At 47.8% G+C, this 14,543-nt stretch overlaps 2 protein-coding genes across 2 annotated transcripts; both read right to left on the bottom strand.

Annotated features, from left to right (window-relative positions):
- Window positions 1-735: 735 nt before the first annotated feature.
- On the bottom strand, window positions 736-3,678 carry CHCHD1 (coiled-coil-helix-coiled-coil-helix domain containing 1). Its single transcript, XM_069863699.1, has 3 exons — window positions 3,508-3,678; window positions 2,865-2,983; window positions 736-1,531 (listed from the first exon to the last, which is right to left on the bottom strand). The coding sequence occupies exons 1-3, from the start codon at window positions 3,647-3,649 to the stop codon at window positions 1,418-1,420; spliced, it is 375 nt and encodes a 124-aa protein (XP_069719800.1). The 5' UTR covers window positions 3,650-3,678; the 3' UTR covers window positions 736-1,417.
- A 4,745-nt stretch (window positions 3,679-8,423) lies between these two features.
- On the bottom strand, window positions 8,424-14,083 carry FUT11 (fucosyltransferase 11). The gene is made up of 3 exons (XM_069864145.1): window positions 13,391-14,083; window positions 11,086-11,711; window positions 8,424-9,175 (listed from the first exon to the last, which is right to left on the bottom strand). The coding sequence occupies exons 1-3, from the start codon at window positions 14,081-14,083 to the stop codon at window positions 9,028-9,030; spliced, it is 1,467 nt and encodes a 488-aa protein (XP_069720246.1). The 3' UTR covers window positions 8,424-9,027.
- Window positions 14,084-14,543: the final 460 nt, after the last annotated feature.

Genomic DNA, 14,543 nt, shown 5'->3' with positions numbered 1-14,543 from the left:
AAGGAGGCTGAGGGGAATCTTCATCACTGTCTACAACTGCTTGAAAGGAGGTTATGACAAGGTGGGTGCTGATCTCTTCTCCCAAGTAACAAGCGACAGGACAAGAGGAAAAGGCCTTAAGTGGTGCCAAAGGAGGTTTAGCTTGAGTATTAGGAAATATTTCTTTACTGAAAAGGTTCTTGGGCACTGGCAGAGGCTGCCCAGGGAAGTGGTGGAGTCACCATCCCTGAAGGTGTTTAAAAGACAGGTAGATAGGGTGCTCGGGGATAGTTTAGTAGTGAACAGGATCTCAAAGCCATTTTCCAACTAAGCAATTCTATGAACCGAATAAGGTACCATGTAGGACAATCCACTAATGGGCCATTGTAACATTTAAACAAAAATTGCTTCCCTAACTTGGAAGCACACACTTGAAAAACATTTATGTGATGAACAGGAGCTTGGGGCTCCAGAGGCGTTGGTTCCAGCTCCATGCAAACTCTACAGCAACATGTGAGTATTCACACCATTCTCTGAGGCCCTGCATTTTTCTTACCAATTAGGTGTTGGTCCTAAAAGAACAGGGCCCTGCCTGCAGCTCTGTGGTACTCTAGTGGGAAAAAAAAAATCAAAACCAATAATTAATCACATTCTTTCAGCACCAGTCCATGCTAGACTGTCTCTCCCCTTTTTTGTTTTGTTACCAAAACAATGGAACATTCTGTTGTAGATTATGAGTTGCCCACACCAAACAAGTCTTTGCATGATTTTATTGTCGCACAAACAACATACTCGATTTGCCATGGCACCATACACGTCCCACCTGCGAATCAGAGGGCAGAAATCACAAGCTTCTGCATTAAAGTTATATGTGATCCTTATCAATGCGTTGTGTATCAACCAGGTATTTTGCTGGACATTTCTTTCTCATTCTGCAATTGTCTTGTACAGCAGAAGGAATTAAAAACGTTTCAAGAGGAACCAGTTTGTGTATACGTACATGTCAGAATATGAGTCATGAGATTACCATCGCATTTAAGCCAGCTCCATGTCTGGGCCTGAGCACTTTTTGACAGCAGCTCAGAAGCTAAGCAAGAAGCTTTTACATGAGGAAAAGTCACCCCCTAACTGTTAGAAAATGCATGTATGTGCATTCCAAGAAGATTTTATTTCACAGCGAGGCCTTGACACCACACTGTGGCTTGCAGAACAACACACTAGAAATCTTGAGACCACAGGACCCAAGAACCTCATGAACAAAGTCAGTGGATGGTCAGGATGGGTGTTTGTCACTTTGGAAACAGAGGTGCAGTCAAGATACACGCAGCAGTGCCACAGAAACCACTTGACATCAAACGCTCGCTCAAGTCTACTTTTCACTGTTTTGCCCAAGACTCCAACTTCAATTGCTTGTCCACAGTCCTTTTGGTGAAGGACATTAGATATAACGCGTGATCTGAGGAAACCTCCTCAGGAGCCTGTTCACCTGGCTTGATGTTAAGTCTCCCCTGGGTGACAAGGTGCCCTCTGCATTTTGATCCTTGCGCTCCTTCTGAAACAGAAAAAAAACCCCAAAATATTACCTCTACTTATTTACTGAGTTCACTCCCACCCTAAAGACTATGACCAATTGTGCTGAGATGTTTCTTTCAGAATAATGCTGTTTCTTTAAGGAACACTTACAGCAGTTCTTGCCTCAATAACCACAAGGCTTTCAAAACCTCATGCCCTTTAAATGGTGAAATTAATGAATGACAACTTGTGAAGATGACTATACGCTTCCATATTCTTAGTTAACAATATTAAAAACCTCCAGTAACCATGTGGTTTGTAACCTACCCAGTAAGTGGTGGACAGTTCTTCATTTATGCTGTCCAACAGTGACTGTTAATAACTATTTATTAAATGACGGTACTGAAGAAACAGAAACTTGAAACCAGCTTAAGGACAAGTTTAGCACCTGTACTTACCTTTAGCCTGCTTTTGACACTGATTTAATTTTTAATTTATCATATAGCTAGAAATATTTAATTTCCAAACAATACAAAATTTACTTTTCAAGAAAATGTCTAACTCTGAAAGCCAGAAACAGCCTAAAACCTCCTAATTTATAGAGAGCGAGGGACAGCTGTCACTACCTCACGTTACTTTTTGTTATGAGGATTGCCAAAACCACTGGTTATTTCTCTACCCCTTGTCTTCACCCTCACGCCTGCAAGCACAGAACTATTTACAGGCTCATGACAGACTGGAATTTGGGAATCCTAGTTCCCCTACTCTTCCCCACTGTCTAGGTAACACGGGTACTGGATCAGCACCCATCAGCTGTGTCTTAATTTTATGAACCAGAGTGGCTGATGAAACTTAGCTACACTCTGACAATATAACCCACATCTCGCACCATACAAATCACTGCTCTGCTGAACAGCTCCAAACTGTACTCTCCCACATTCAGAACTATCATGTGATACAGAGAGGAGCAGTGACTGTCATTGCTTGGTTAGTGTGGAAACATCAGAGGTTAAAAACTGGAAGAAATCGAAACACAGCCCAGCTTAGAGTCAACTGACAGCAACTGAGCTCTGCTTCAAGAATCTGTCAACACAAGAAGGACTGGATGCAACTACTGTTTCATCCACAGTTACAACACATCAAACACTCCATCCCTCTCTACACACCTTTAATTCTAATTTAATTTTAATTTAGCTTCTGATTCAAAGAGGAAAGGCAGCACTTTTGATCTGCATCATCCAGCACCTTTCCTACAGCTCAAATGGGCTGCAACGTTAATCAAATTATTCAGAGAGCATTATTATTGTTAGCACATGAAAACTGATTTGGGGCTTCCTCCTTTCCTTAAAGAACACAAAATAGGACTTAATTACTTCTGCCTTTGCCACGCAGTCATAGAACGTCCGGATCTCCTCAGTACATGCTGCATCGTTGAAGTCATTCTGTTTCCAGCAGGCCATCATGACAGACATCTCCGTAATGCATGTTGCCTCTAGAAGGGAAAGACACAACCAGGAATCTCAGCTGCTGGGATTTCACAGCTGCAGCCTCCACAGTGCGTACACCCCCGAGAAGAGGGAAGTTTAAGATGGGGCAGAAGCAGGGGGCACAGCACTGAAGTGAAGATCTCAGCACTACTTTGTGTAGTGAAGCTGTTCTAGCATGGGGAGTAGCACCGCTGCAGGCCTCTGACATCAGAATTCTTGAAGTAAATGCTGTATTGAGATTTAAGAGGCATTTCACACGTGGGATTCACAGAGGGAACACCACGGGACGCAAAGTCGGGGTTGCTGTAGGGGAGAGTCATCCTTTCGGACCCGCAGCACTGAGCAGAGCCCCGTCCCCTCTGAGGAGGCCTTCTGAGCGCCAGCCCGACCCAGCCCCACCACCGCCGCGTTGCTTCTGAGCTGGGACGGCTCCGGGACGCGGCCGGGCTCTCCACGGGTGGCTCTGCCTCACGGGGGCCGGTAGCGACTCGCCCCCCCCCCGCTTCCCCGGCTGTCCCGGCCCCCTCACCGCCCGGCGCGTCGCGGCGGTTCGCCACACTGTCGGCCAGCGCCAGCGGCCGCGTGGGCCGGATGGCGGGCGGCCGCTTCTTCTGCCGCCACTGCCCCGACACCCAGCGCCGCACCCAGCCCGGTAAAGGCGGCGCCGCCATGGCCAGCGCGACAGGCTGCAAAGCGAGCGCCGGCCCGCTCAGCCCCGCGCGCCTTGCGACAGGCCGCAAAGCGAGGGCGGCCGCGGCAGAGCCCGGAACAGAGTCGCCCCAGGGCCCACCCAGTTCCACCCTCGCTGCACCGGGGGCTCCAAGCCCCATCCAGCCTGGCCTTGAACACCGCCAGGGAGGGGGCAGCCACGGCTTCTCTGAGCCTCCCCACCCTCACAGGAAAACATTTCTTCCTAGGATCTCATCTCAGTCTCCAAACACCCTTTTCAAAAATGTGAATTTCACCCCAAATCTCTGCACTAACTCCCCAAAAGCTCAACTGTTTAATTCAAATCCCCTCGCAAACTCCACAAAAAAAACCCTTTTACCTCAAACCTTCTCAAATTTCCCCTCAAGCTCCCTAAAAATGTGGGGTTTTAAAAAAACAAATCCCCTAACACCCCAAACCATGACTTTTTGCCTCAAATCACCTCACAAATTCCACGAAACCACAAGTTCTACCTCAAATCTTCTCATGACTACCTACAACTGCCTGAAAGGAGGTTGTGGAGAGGTGGGTGTTGATCTCTTCTCCCAAGTGATAGGTAATAAAACAAAAGGGAAGGGCCTCACGTTGTGCCAGAGGAGGTACAGATTAAACATTAGGAAAATTTCTTCACAAAAAGGGTTCTCAGGCACTGGCAGAGGCTGCCCAGGGAGGTGGTGGAGTCATCATCCCTGGAGGTATTTGAAAGACAAGTAGATGAAGTGGTCAGGGATATGGTTTAGTAGTGGACAGGTATGGTTGGGCTTGATGATCTCAAAGGTCTTTTGCAACCTGGTGATTCTATGATTCAGGAGCCTGCAGCTGCTGTCACCCCCACTCCAACCTCTCTCCTCCTTTCCAGGTGCACACCTTCCCCTCTCTGCTTGGCAGTCCTGCCCGTGCCAGAGCCTAGGTACCATTCAGAATCTACAGATCACCTCTAGAAGATACCCTCTCCTCTCTGCTGCATTTGCCTGTAGCAGTTACTTGCACAACACCAAAAATGAAAGACAAATACTAGGATGCAAGAGAAGCTGAACTGCACTCCCTGTAAATTGATTACTCCCTGTAAATCAACCTCCCTGTTTCCAAATTACATTAGCTAATGGTGGCAGCACCTTCAGCTACATTCACCTTCAAAAGCTGCTCCTTCTTTTAAGTAATTCCAAGAAAAATGAGGGGGAGGCTGAGAAAGAAAGGCAGGCTGCACAAGGAGAATTCTAATAGCCTCCTGCCAGTTACTGCTGCCTGCAGTAGAATCTCTTTTATTTTTGGCATTCATCCTGGATTGGAGCCCCAGCATAAGAAATTCCCAAGCAAATAGAGTGAACATGATGGTGCCTGCAGAGGTGTCTGAAGCAGGATACAAACATTCCTTTTTAAGGGAGAACATGGAGCTAGAATGTTACTCAACAGCCAAGTCTCTCCATGGCCTGTATTTTGTACAGCTGATGGCACAGAGACACTAAAGGATGGGACAGAAGTTCTGACTTTTCAGGGACAGGCAGAAACCCAGTTCCCTCAGCATGCTGACTGGTGCGCCCCACAGAGGCTTCATGGCAAATCCTGAATGCACAGCTGTAAAGAACATGTAAAATTCCAACTGCATTAATCACTTCTTTACCTGAATCAACACAGTTGATTGAAACTTAGAAAACATTTCAGCTAGTCAAAACCAAAATGAACCATCAAGATTAAATTACTAGTATTAGATTTGAGTGATTATGATGCTACAGTAAATTCTATGCAATGATTAAGTACAATGCTATCAATACTGTAATAAAATACACTCTTAAAATTAGTTTCTCTCTTAAGTATCTCTTTAAGAGATGGGTACCTCGTTTTCTGGACTAACTATGTAAAACTTCCAGATGCTGCCTAAAAAACAGTCAGGAGATGAGGCTAAGAAATCAGTTGTATTTGGAGGAATGAATAGCATTGATAGCTGTCTCTCTGAACTACTTGGATTCAGCTTTCAGGTAAATTCCAGTACATTCCCCCCAATTTATCCTGAATGCCCCAGTCCTTCTCATACAACCTAGTAATACCCTCACCTCAGCTGCCTCACCGTGACCGCCTGAAACTCCAGCTGGAGAGCTACTAGGAGCTACAAGTTAAGCTTCCCCCTCACCGCCCCAGTGTAACTTCTGTAGTGAGACTAACCTGTTTGCTAAAACACTGGTCTCTTTAGACTTACTCCTGTGCGCCGAGCTATTGTGTTTGCACAGAATTGGCACTTCACGCACTTATTAGCACAATAAAAGATGCAATTTCTTTTCTGATGTGTCACACCCCCTCCAACTCCAATGCCAGCCTACTTACCCTGAGCTATCTCAACCAGAGCAGCCTCTCTGAACTATTCCGTCCACATAAGGAGTTCTGAGCTGCTATTTCTGACCCCTAGCTCCCAGACCTACTCAAATCCAGCCCATTTCCACTGTAAGTTACCTGATGCCTCCCGATTTGCTCAGAGGTGCCGCAAAGTACCATGATCTGCTCTGATCCATGCCAGTTCCCCAGAACCATCTCTAGCTGAGACACTTCAGCATTAGATGGATCTTTCCTGCAGGAAGGAATGGATAAAACAGCACACACATTAAGACGCCAGTCATGTTGGAGCTCTGGAACAAACTCTGCACTTCCATTCTTCTCCACCCTTCCTAATCCCTCTGCAGGGCCACGTATCCCTCACTGCCAGCTCTGAGACACTGACTCATAAAAGAAATGCAGTTTGTCAAAGCCTGACACAAGCTTTGGCTCTGCTGGTCATAGCGCTAAAAGGATTTTGTCTCTGATTAATTTCAGCCTGTTGGCAGAATGAAGGAGCCTGCCACCCTGCACGTTGCTGATTAATACGGCTTCGCAGGAGGTGCCTGGAGATCCATCCACAATCTTAAGTAAATCCAACAAAAAGGATGGCAGCTAATCAATAAGGGAGCAGCTCTTCTGGGACAAGGGCCGAAGAGTGGGTATGTGAGGATGGTAAGTGAGGCAGATGGCTGCTTGCCTGACATAGCAAAGCCTGTTTAAACAGTGATGCCCCTGATGGCTGTTTCCATTCAATTTATCCTGTTCCCTGCCCTTTAGGAGACATTTGTTCTCCACACCTGTTCAAACTACCCTCTGCCAAGGGGCAAGAGGGGCATTTCTGCTGTGATTCTCCAGCTGCTGCACTTTGCAGACAATATCCAGAGAAAGAATCTCCTCCTCCTTTCCCTCTGAGCATCCACATACACTGTTGCTACTGTCTCATCCTACTTTCCATCACAGAGGACTCAGACATCCTTCAGTTTGAAAATTACTGCAGTGACAGAAATGAGACAAGACAATTCTTTTATGGTCTAGAAATTATCGATTAGGTAGTAATTCAGTATTCTTCAGTGAGGTTATCTGCTTCCTAGAAATTTTAGTCCTTGCTAAAGGACAGAAAGCACAGAAAGTTCAATATATAAAATACCCAGCTTCTCACTGAAAAAGTAGGCAGCACCTGGTACCACAGCTGTGGCAGGAAAATGAGAACTTTAGCTTGTACAATGCAATGAATTGGATTGCTAGATTTTTAACCTTCCGTCAAACATTTGTTTCTCCTCTTTCATCTCCCAGAGGGCATAAACTTACCCAAGCTTGTCAACTCAGTGCTGACATCCAGCATCAATAGAATCTACCAGTGTTTCATATCAGCAGTAATGAGGAGATATCTATTTTTAGAACACTAATGATAATGAATAAAGCTATCCTGACGGCTCTGAAATGCTCCCTCTAACACACAGTAAACAGGGAAAATGCATGACAAGCAGTGAATTACTCACCCTACTTAGCAGAAGCACAGCAAAGCATTTGCAGAGGTAATCTCTTCATCATCCTCAACGCCTGATAGTTTTTTTACAATTCCTGATCAATCTCAGTTGCTTGTTTTTATGAGTAGGGACACCTGCACTACAAGAACTTGATTAAGAAAGATGTTATATACACTTTTCAGTCTGAGTATCATATAAGCTTTCCAGTAGTCACAACATGAATGGTGACACCCAGCCACTCTCTAGGTGGTTTGGATTTACAGCAAGGAAGTAAGAAATACAGTTAGCGGTCAGTAAGTTTCACAGTAAGTGAAACACACAGAGTATATGAACAAAGGCAACAGATACACTGTTTATAAGTCACGAACATACGGTGATCTACAGGGGATGATAAAGCAGTGTCATCTATTACTACAGAAAAAAAACTCTGCACGTACAAGAGAAATGCAAGGCTTGGGTGAGCATCACAGCTGTGAAGACTGGTAGCTGATACCCATTACTATTTTGGTTCGCCATCTGTAGGACTGTCAAAAATGTTAAATCTAGGAAGACACTAGGAACTCTGAAAAAAAAGGTGCTGAAACTGGCTCATGACTCTTAGCAACAAGCTAAAGGCTGTACTTCAGAAAAACTCAGACAAAACCCACAGAATATCTGTGATAAAAGTTACTTCCATATCTGAGTTGCGTTCATATTCATGTTAAGAAGGGAAATGGTGTGAGAAATACACTTGGCAACAGTGATGAAGCTCAAAGCTGGGATTTCAGCTTTGGAAACTTGTAAGTTGGAAACATAAGAACCAAAGCATACCAATTTCACTCTAGTTCTGCCCAGTACCAGGCGATACATTTTCTTGTTGGAAGATGTAAACTAAATAATGTAATCTCTCATCCCATTGTACGCATCACCTATGAAGCTGGCAGAGAGTAAGTCAACTGTGTGTCACTATTCAGTTTCCCTGAAATGGACGAGTACTCAAGGCACGCTTACTTGGGTATAAGACACTTTATTGCTGCAATTTTATAAGGCACAATTGCTCTCCCCAGACATTTGTCTTTCATAACTCCTTCACTGGAAAAGCTATTTGTTCACAGCAGGTAAAAGTACACCTTTATGAGAAGAGTAAGTGGTTTATAAAATACTTATAAAAAACAATTAATACTTTGGCGATTATAAAAAAATCCCTGAAATACCTTAGGGCATTTGAGCAAGAGTCTGAAGAAGTGTTCCTTCGAAGTCATGCACGCCATGAGGAAACCACACCAAATGCAAGAGGAGAGCAAATTCTCCTTTTGCCCCACATGCTGACACCTACAGTCAGGAGCAGCTTCACACCACGGAGCTGAAATTCAAATCAAAGCAGTTGCTCAGATCTCCACCGCTGAAATCCAACCATAACAGAAACTTACTCACTTTAAGCACCAGACAGAACACTCTCTGTCAGAATTTCTCTTCTATTTCAAGGCAGATATTTGGAGCGAGGTAAGAATTCAGTCTCACCTTCACTGCAATTTTCAAATCAAGCTGTCACAGTCTTGTGTGTGCTGTCAGTGCTGCCTCGTCCTCTTGAGAAAGATCTCATGCATATAGTCCCAAAATCGTCCCTGATGTGACTCATTGCGGTGAATCATAGCAGTGAGGGCCTCACCCTGATCAAGGCCTTGCCAATAGTCCTGCAGCCACATCTCTTTCCAACTGAAACAGAAAAGAGACACCACCATGAACTGCTAAAAAAGCAAACGAATCTGCAGCTGCAGTAGTACAGAAACACATTTTTCTCTTTCCCTCAAGAGGAAAACAGGCCCAGAGATGGTCACAACAAAGGATGTCGTCACCATACCATTGTGCCCCAAAGCCATTTAAGAAGAAACTTACTGTGAAAAGCATCTGCAGAAAACATAAGAAACTGTTAGCATTACAGCATTGCACAGGAGTCAGCATGCAACTGTAGCGATAACTGAAGAGACTGAATTGTTAACTAGAGAATAAAAACACCTACTAAGATAAAATCTAGCCTGAGTCCCTAGACGAGTTTGAAAGCAGCCTTCCATAGCCAGGACACGTAGAACAGCCTGAGAACCAGTGTTTTTTCAGACAAACCATTTAACACTTGGAGAATGACAACTACTCATTACAAACTCAGGTAATACACAGCAGAGACAAAATAAGTGTTATATCCCTCAGCCCTGACTCCATTCTTTATTGCCAGACTACATGGCCGAGTACACACTTTCTCTTTCTCAGTGCATTCGTTCTAAAATGTTTCACAGCACAGACTGTATCACTGTAACTGTCAGCAATCCCCTTCCCACTCACGATCACTCACGATCTTCTCTTATTCATGTCAGATCAAGATATGGCAATAATTTCTTTATATTTTCTCCATTATATCTGCCATCCAGCCACATAAGCCCATCACCAATTTTGGGAAGAAGGACCAAACACGATGCTCTTTCTAATCTGTCCATATGAATTACCCAATGCTTGTTAACTTATATACAGAGCTTTTTGCTTCTCCCTGTCAACCATAGGAATAAGTACAGTGCCCTCTGTGTTCTCTTTGTGCACCCTACAACAGAGTGCGCATGACTGCACAGCCCAGAAGCAGATATCACTCACTGCTCCAGGAAGAGCAAAAGAGATGCTCAATGTGTCACTGGCACTTGCTTTGGGAGCAGCAGGCAACTCGTGTGCCATGGGAATTCATTTTCTGTGGTCAGCTGCATGATCTATGGTGGGACATCTCTGCAGTGTACACCAACAGAGACCTCAAAATAAACCTTTTCACATAGATCACAATGGAAGGGTCAAAGACAGAGGTTGACTTCTGCTTTAGAAAACAACGTCTGCGAAAAGGTTCCTCTGTAAAATGCAGTACTTGACACACCTCGAGATTGCTACTTGCCAGCTCAATCAATTCACCTTTGTTCTAAGAACAATGTCAGTCACTTGTTCTTTACAGCACTGAACAAGGACACAGTTAGGACTACTTGCATTCAGTACCTGACACAAGAATAAGTAGCTGTAGGCAACAGAAAAAACAAAATGTTTTCCAACCATACTCTGTGGAAACAGCACCAAAAGGAATTCTGCTATCCCAGTGAAGACTTTAATCAAAACCACTGAATAAGAGCACTTTGGTATTTTAATTTTTATATCCCAGTTACTGTTTTTTAAGAAAATAATCTCCCTCTGATTCTGTAATTTGGAAAAGAATTGGTACCCCAGGATGAACAGGACTGTACAAGTGTCCTGAAACCACCAACTACACACACCTGAAACTTTACCACCATGAGACAAAGATCTACCTTTAATCCCGGCTGATTACTGTATTCTATTGCAATTCTATTCCATTGTACCTCGCAGCGCACATGTGGCAAACCTGACACAACTTCAAGCTGGTTTTCCACCACTTCAACCACCCACACCCCTTTTTCAGCCCCAGTGTCACACAGCAGAAGTAGAACTACCATACCACACACAGGACATGAAGTGTAACTGGAGATGCATTAAGAGATGCTTTAAGTACAGAGCATTATTAAAGTTACAGCTACTATTAGTTGAAGCCTTTTTTGTCTTGCAGAAAGCCAATATTGGAACATTACCTGTCTTGTCCAGAGAGGTCGTCAACGGACCCAAACCCAGGGGTTGGCATAGGACATCCCATGTGCTGGAACTGAGCTATGCGAGGTCTAGGAGGTGGCATCTTCCCTTGAGACTTTTTGTGTTCCTCCTCCTCCCTTAGCCGCGCGTTCTCCATGTCACAGACAAAACACTCGAAGCCATTCAAGTAATTGGGCAGAGTCATGTCATTCACTCCCCACTCCCGCTTCTCCAGGCTCTCTAGCAAGAGCTGGTTTTGGATTCCACCAGGTTTTTTATACTCTAGATACTTCACATATTCATCCCCATTCTTGTCCAGGAAATCAAGGTACTTTGCCAGCTCCTGGGGGCTCTCAAAGTCATCAATAAGAATGATGGAGTGGTTGTTTGGCATCCAGTCCCGCACAGACGGGGAGCCTCGGTACACCGGGACAGCACCCAGGTGCATTGGGCGCCACAGCTTCTCCGTCATGTAGTCATCACATATGGCATTCTCCAAGGCCAGGTGGAACTTGTACCTGGCAATGAAAGCCATGAACTCGGAGTCTTCAGTAGTGGCTGTAGAGGTGTCTCTCAGTCGCTCACTGGGGAGATCACGGTTATGCAGACACTTCCCATAGGAGTCAACCTAAAGTAACAACCAGAACATTTTCAGTGACAAGTTTGTTTTCAGAGCTTGTATATCTTGAAGAATTCCTAACTCTGATCAGTTCCTAGCCACCTTACTTTAGCTTCACTCACTCCAAGGTCTCTACCTTGTGGCTATTCCTAGAGTCCCAGTTCCAACAGCTTTAGAGGAAACTGAGCACTCAGTTTCAAATGCAGCATAAAAGATGCTACAGACAGGGGAAGCACAAAGAAAGGAATACGTCACTCAAAAACGTATTTGTTAGCAGAAAAACAGAAACTGAGAGGTAAGGAAGGGCATTCAACTCTGTTAATTTAAAAAGTCACCTTTCAACTGAACAGAGACCCAGAACAGTTGCTACGCAGTTCCTGATAGCCTCAGCAGGCGGGCAAAAGCTTTCCATTTGTCAGACTGAGAAAAATTGACATGGGGAGCTAAAAGAATACTGCCTAAAACTGAAAGACAATAACTTCATCCGGAATCCGCTTCATACTTTGGAATGATTAATGGAATGATTCTATAGAACCACCACAGAAACAACACAGTCCCACCACAATGCAGGTAAAGAGATTCTTGAGATGCAGCAATCTGTCGTCTTACTACACTCCCATACTTCCAAGAGGGCGCAAGGCTTGGAAATGGGACAGCCTTCCTGTAAAATAACTTAACAGCCTGGAGATTTTGGCACCTTCTAGCACTTGGTCCACAAGACCAAGCTTACTGGGGCTCAGCCCAACGTGTGACTGTTGTGTTGGATGCCCCATCTGTGGAAACAGTCATGGTCCAGTCAGATGGGGCTCTGAGGAGTCTGATGAAGGTGAAGATGTCCCTGCTTCTGCAGAGGGGTTGTAACCAGATGGGTTTTAATAGTCTGTTCCAACACAAACCACCCCATAATTCTATGACCCCGACTCTGGCCAGCTCTGTAGCTGACAGCCGCCACCAGGCTGACCTCCTGGCATGTCTGGCCCACACTTTGGGAAGTAACACAACTCTGGCAGTCAGTCCCATTAGGATTTGTGGTGTGCCTAAAAGCAAGAACAAATGAACCCCATTAGAAGCTGGCGGTCAAGCCATTGCTCACCCATCACATTGGGTATTTGTTCAGCTGGATGCTGGGCCCTGTTACAAAGTGATGGGTCAGTCCATTGCTAACCCATCGCGTTGGGGGTTCATCTGGATGGATAGATGGTGAACCCCGTTACAGAATCCTAGGTTGGAAAGGACCCACTGGACCATCGAGTCCAGCCATTCCCATCATCACTAAACCATGTCCCTCAGCACCTCATCCACACATCTTTTAAACACCTCCAGGGATGGGGACTCAACCACCTCCCTGGGCAGCCTCTGTCAGTGCCCAATGATCCCTGCCATGAAAAATTTTTTCCTAATGTCCAGCCTGAACCGATGAGGTTATGAGGTGATGGGTCAGCCTATTGCTCACCCATTGCGTTGGGGGTTTATCTGGCTGGACGCTGAACCCTGTGATGAGGCGACGGGTCAGCCTGTCGCTTGCCCATCGCACCGGGCGTTTATCCGTCCCGTGACGCGGCGGCTCCCGGGACTCGCGCACCCCGTTAAGCGCTTACCGGCCCCCACGGCGCAGCGCCCGGTCAGCCCGCGGCTCAGCCAGGGCGCGGGGCCCCGTTAGGAGGCGGGGGCGGCCGCCAGGGCCTCACCTGGATGTGCTTCATGAGCTCCCGCACGTATCGGTCGCGGTCGGAGGGGACGTGGCAGTGGGACTGCAGGTAGAGCACGGGCGCGTAGCCCCGCCGCCGCCACGCGTCGCGCTCGGCCAGCGCGGGGCCCGGGGCCCGCAGGTACGAGGCGCCCGGCAGCCACTGCAGCGTCAGCGGGAAGTCAGAGGCGCGGCGGAAGGTGGCGGTGTAGTTGAAGAGGCGGATGCCGGGCGGGTGCGAGAGCAGAAAGTTGTTCATGGGGGACTCCTCGTGGAAGAGCGCCCAGGTCTGGCGGGGCAGGCGCGGCAGCGGCGCCTCGTACGCCCTGAAGTCGGTGCCGTAGAAGAGCAGCGCGGCGGTGCGGCGGCCGCGGGCGGCGCGGCGGCGGCGCGTGGCCAGGCACGACCCCCGCGGGCAGTCGATGCGCTCCGTGTCGCCCGGGAAGTGCGGGAAGAGGCTGCCGCTCCACCACAGCAGCACCGGCAGCGAGCCGTCGCTCCGCGTGTCGTTGTTGCCGGGGCCGCGGTAGGAGGAGGCGGCGGCGAAGGCCGCGCCGGGCGGGACCGGGTCCCGCGGCCACTCCTCCGCCCCGCACTGCCCCGGGACGCCCTGACCCAGCGCGGACCCCGCCGCCCAGCACAGCGACAGCGGCAGCAGCGCCCGCAGCGCGGCCCGGGACTCCCCCGGCGCCATCGCCGCGCCGCCGCGTCACGTGACGGGGCCCGCCCGCCGCTTCTCGCCCTCCCGGGGCGGGGCCCGCCCGCTGTGTCACGTGACGGCGCGTGCCCCCCTGCTTCCCGCCCTCCCCGGCGCGTCACGTGACGGAGTTCTCCCGCCGCGCGGCCGCGCGAGGGAGCGGCGCCTGTGCTGGATCTCCCGCTCGGTTCGGCGATCGCTGAAGGCTTCGCGTTCGTTCCCTGAGAGAGAACTCGGTCCCGGCCGCAGCGCGGGGCAGCGGCCTCGGGCCAGGGAGCCTCCTCCGTGGCCCAGGCTGCGGTCAGCACGCTGCCCCTTCCCTCGCAGCTTCGTTTTTGCAGTGAGCATCCTACCCTCCAGCCCCCCACCAGCCTCCCTCCTCTCTGAAATGGGAACCGTTTCTCCGAAAGACCAGGACTAGGCCCACTAGGAGGAGTTCCCGTAGTCCCGAGGTAAC

The sequence above is a fragment of the Phaenicophaeus curvirostris genome, chromosome 9 (genome assembly GCF_032191515.1).
Source record: "Phaenicophaeus curvirostris isolate KB17595 chromosome 9, BPBGC_Pcur_1.0, whole genome shotgun sequence".
Taxonomy (NCBI): Eukaryota; Metazoa; Chordata; class Aves; order Cuculiformes; family Cuculidae; genus Phaenicophaeus; species Phaenicophaeus curvirostris.
Note: the sequence above shows the minus strand (reverse complement) of the source record. Positions and strands in the feature narration are given on the sequence as shown.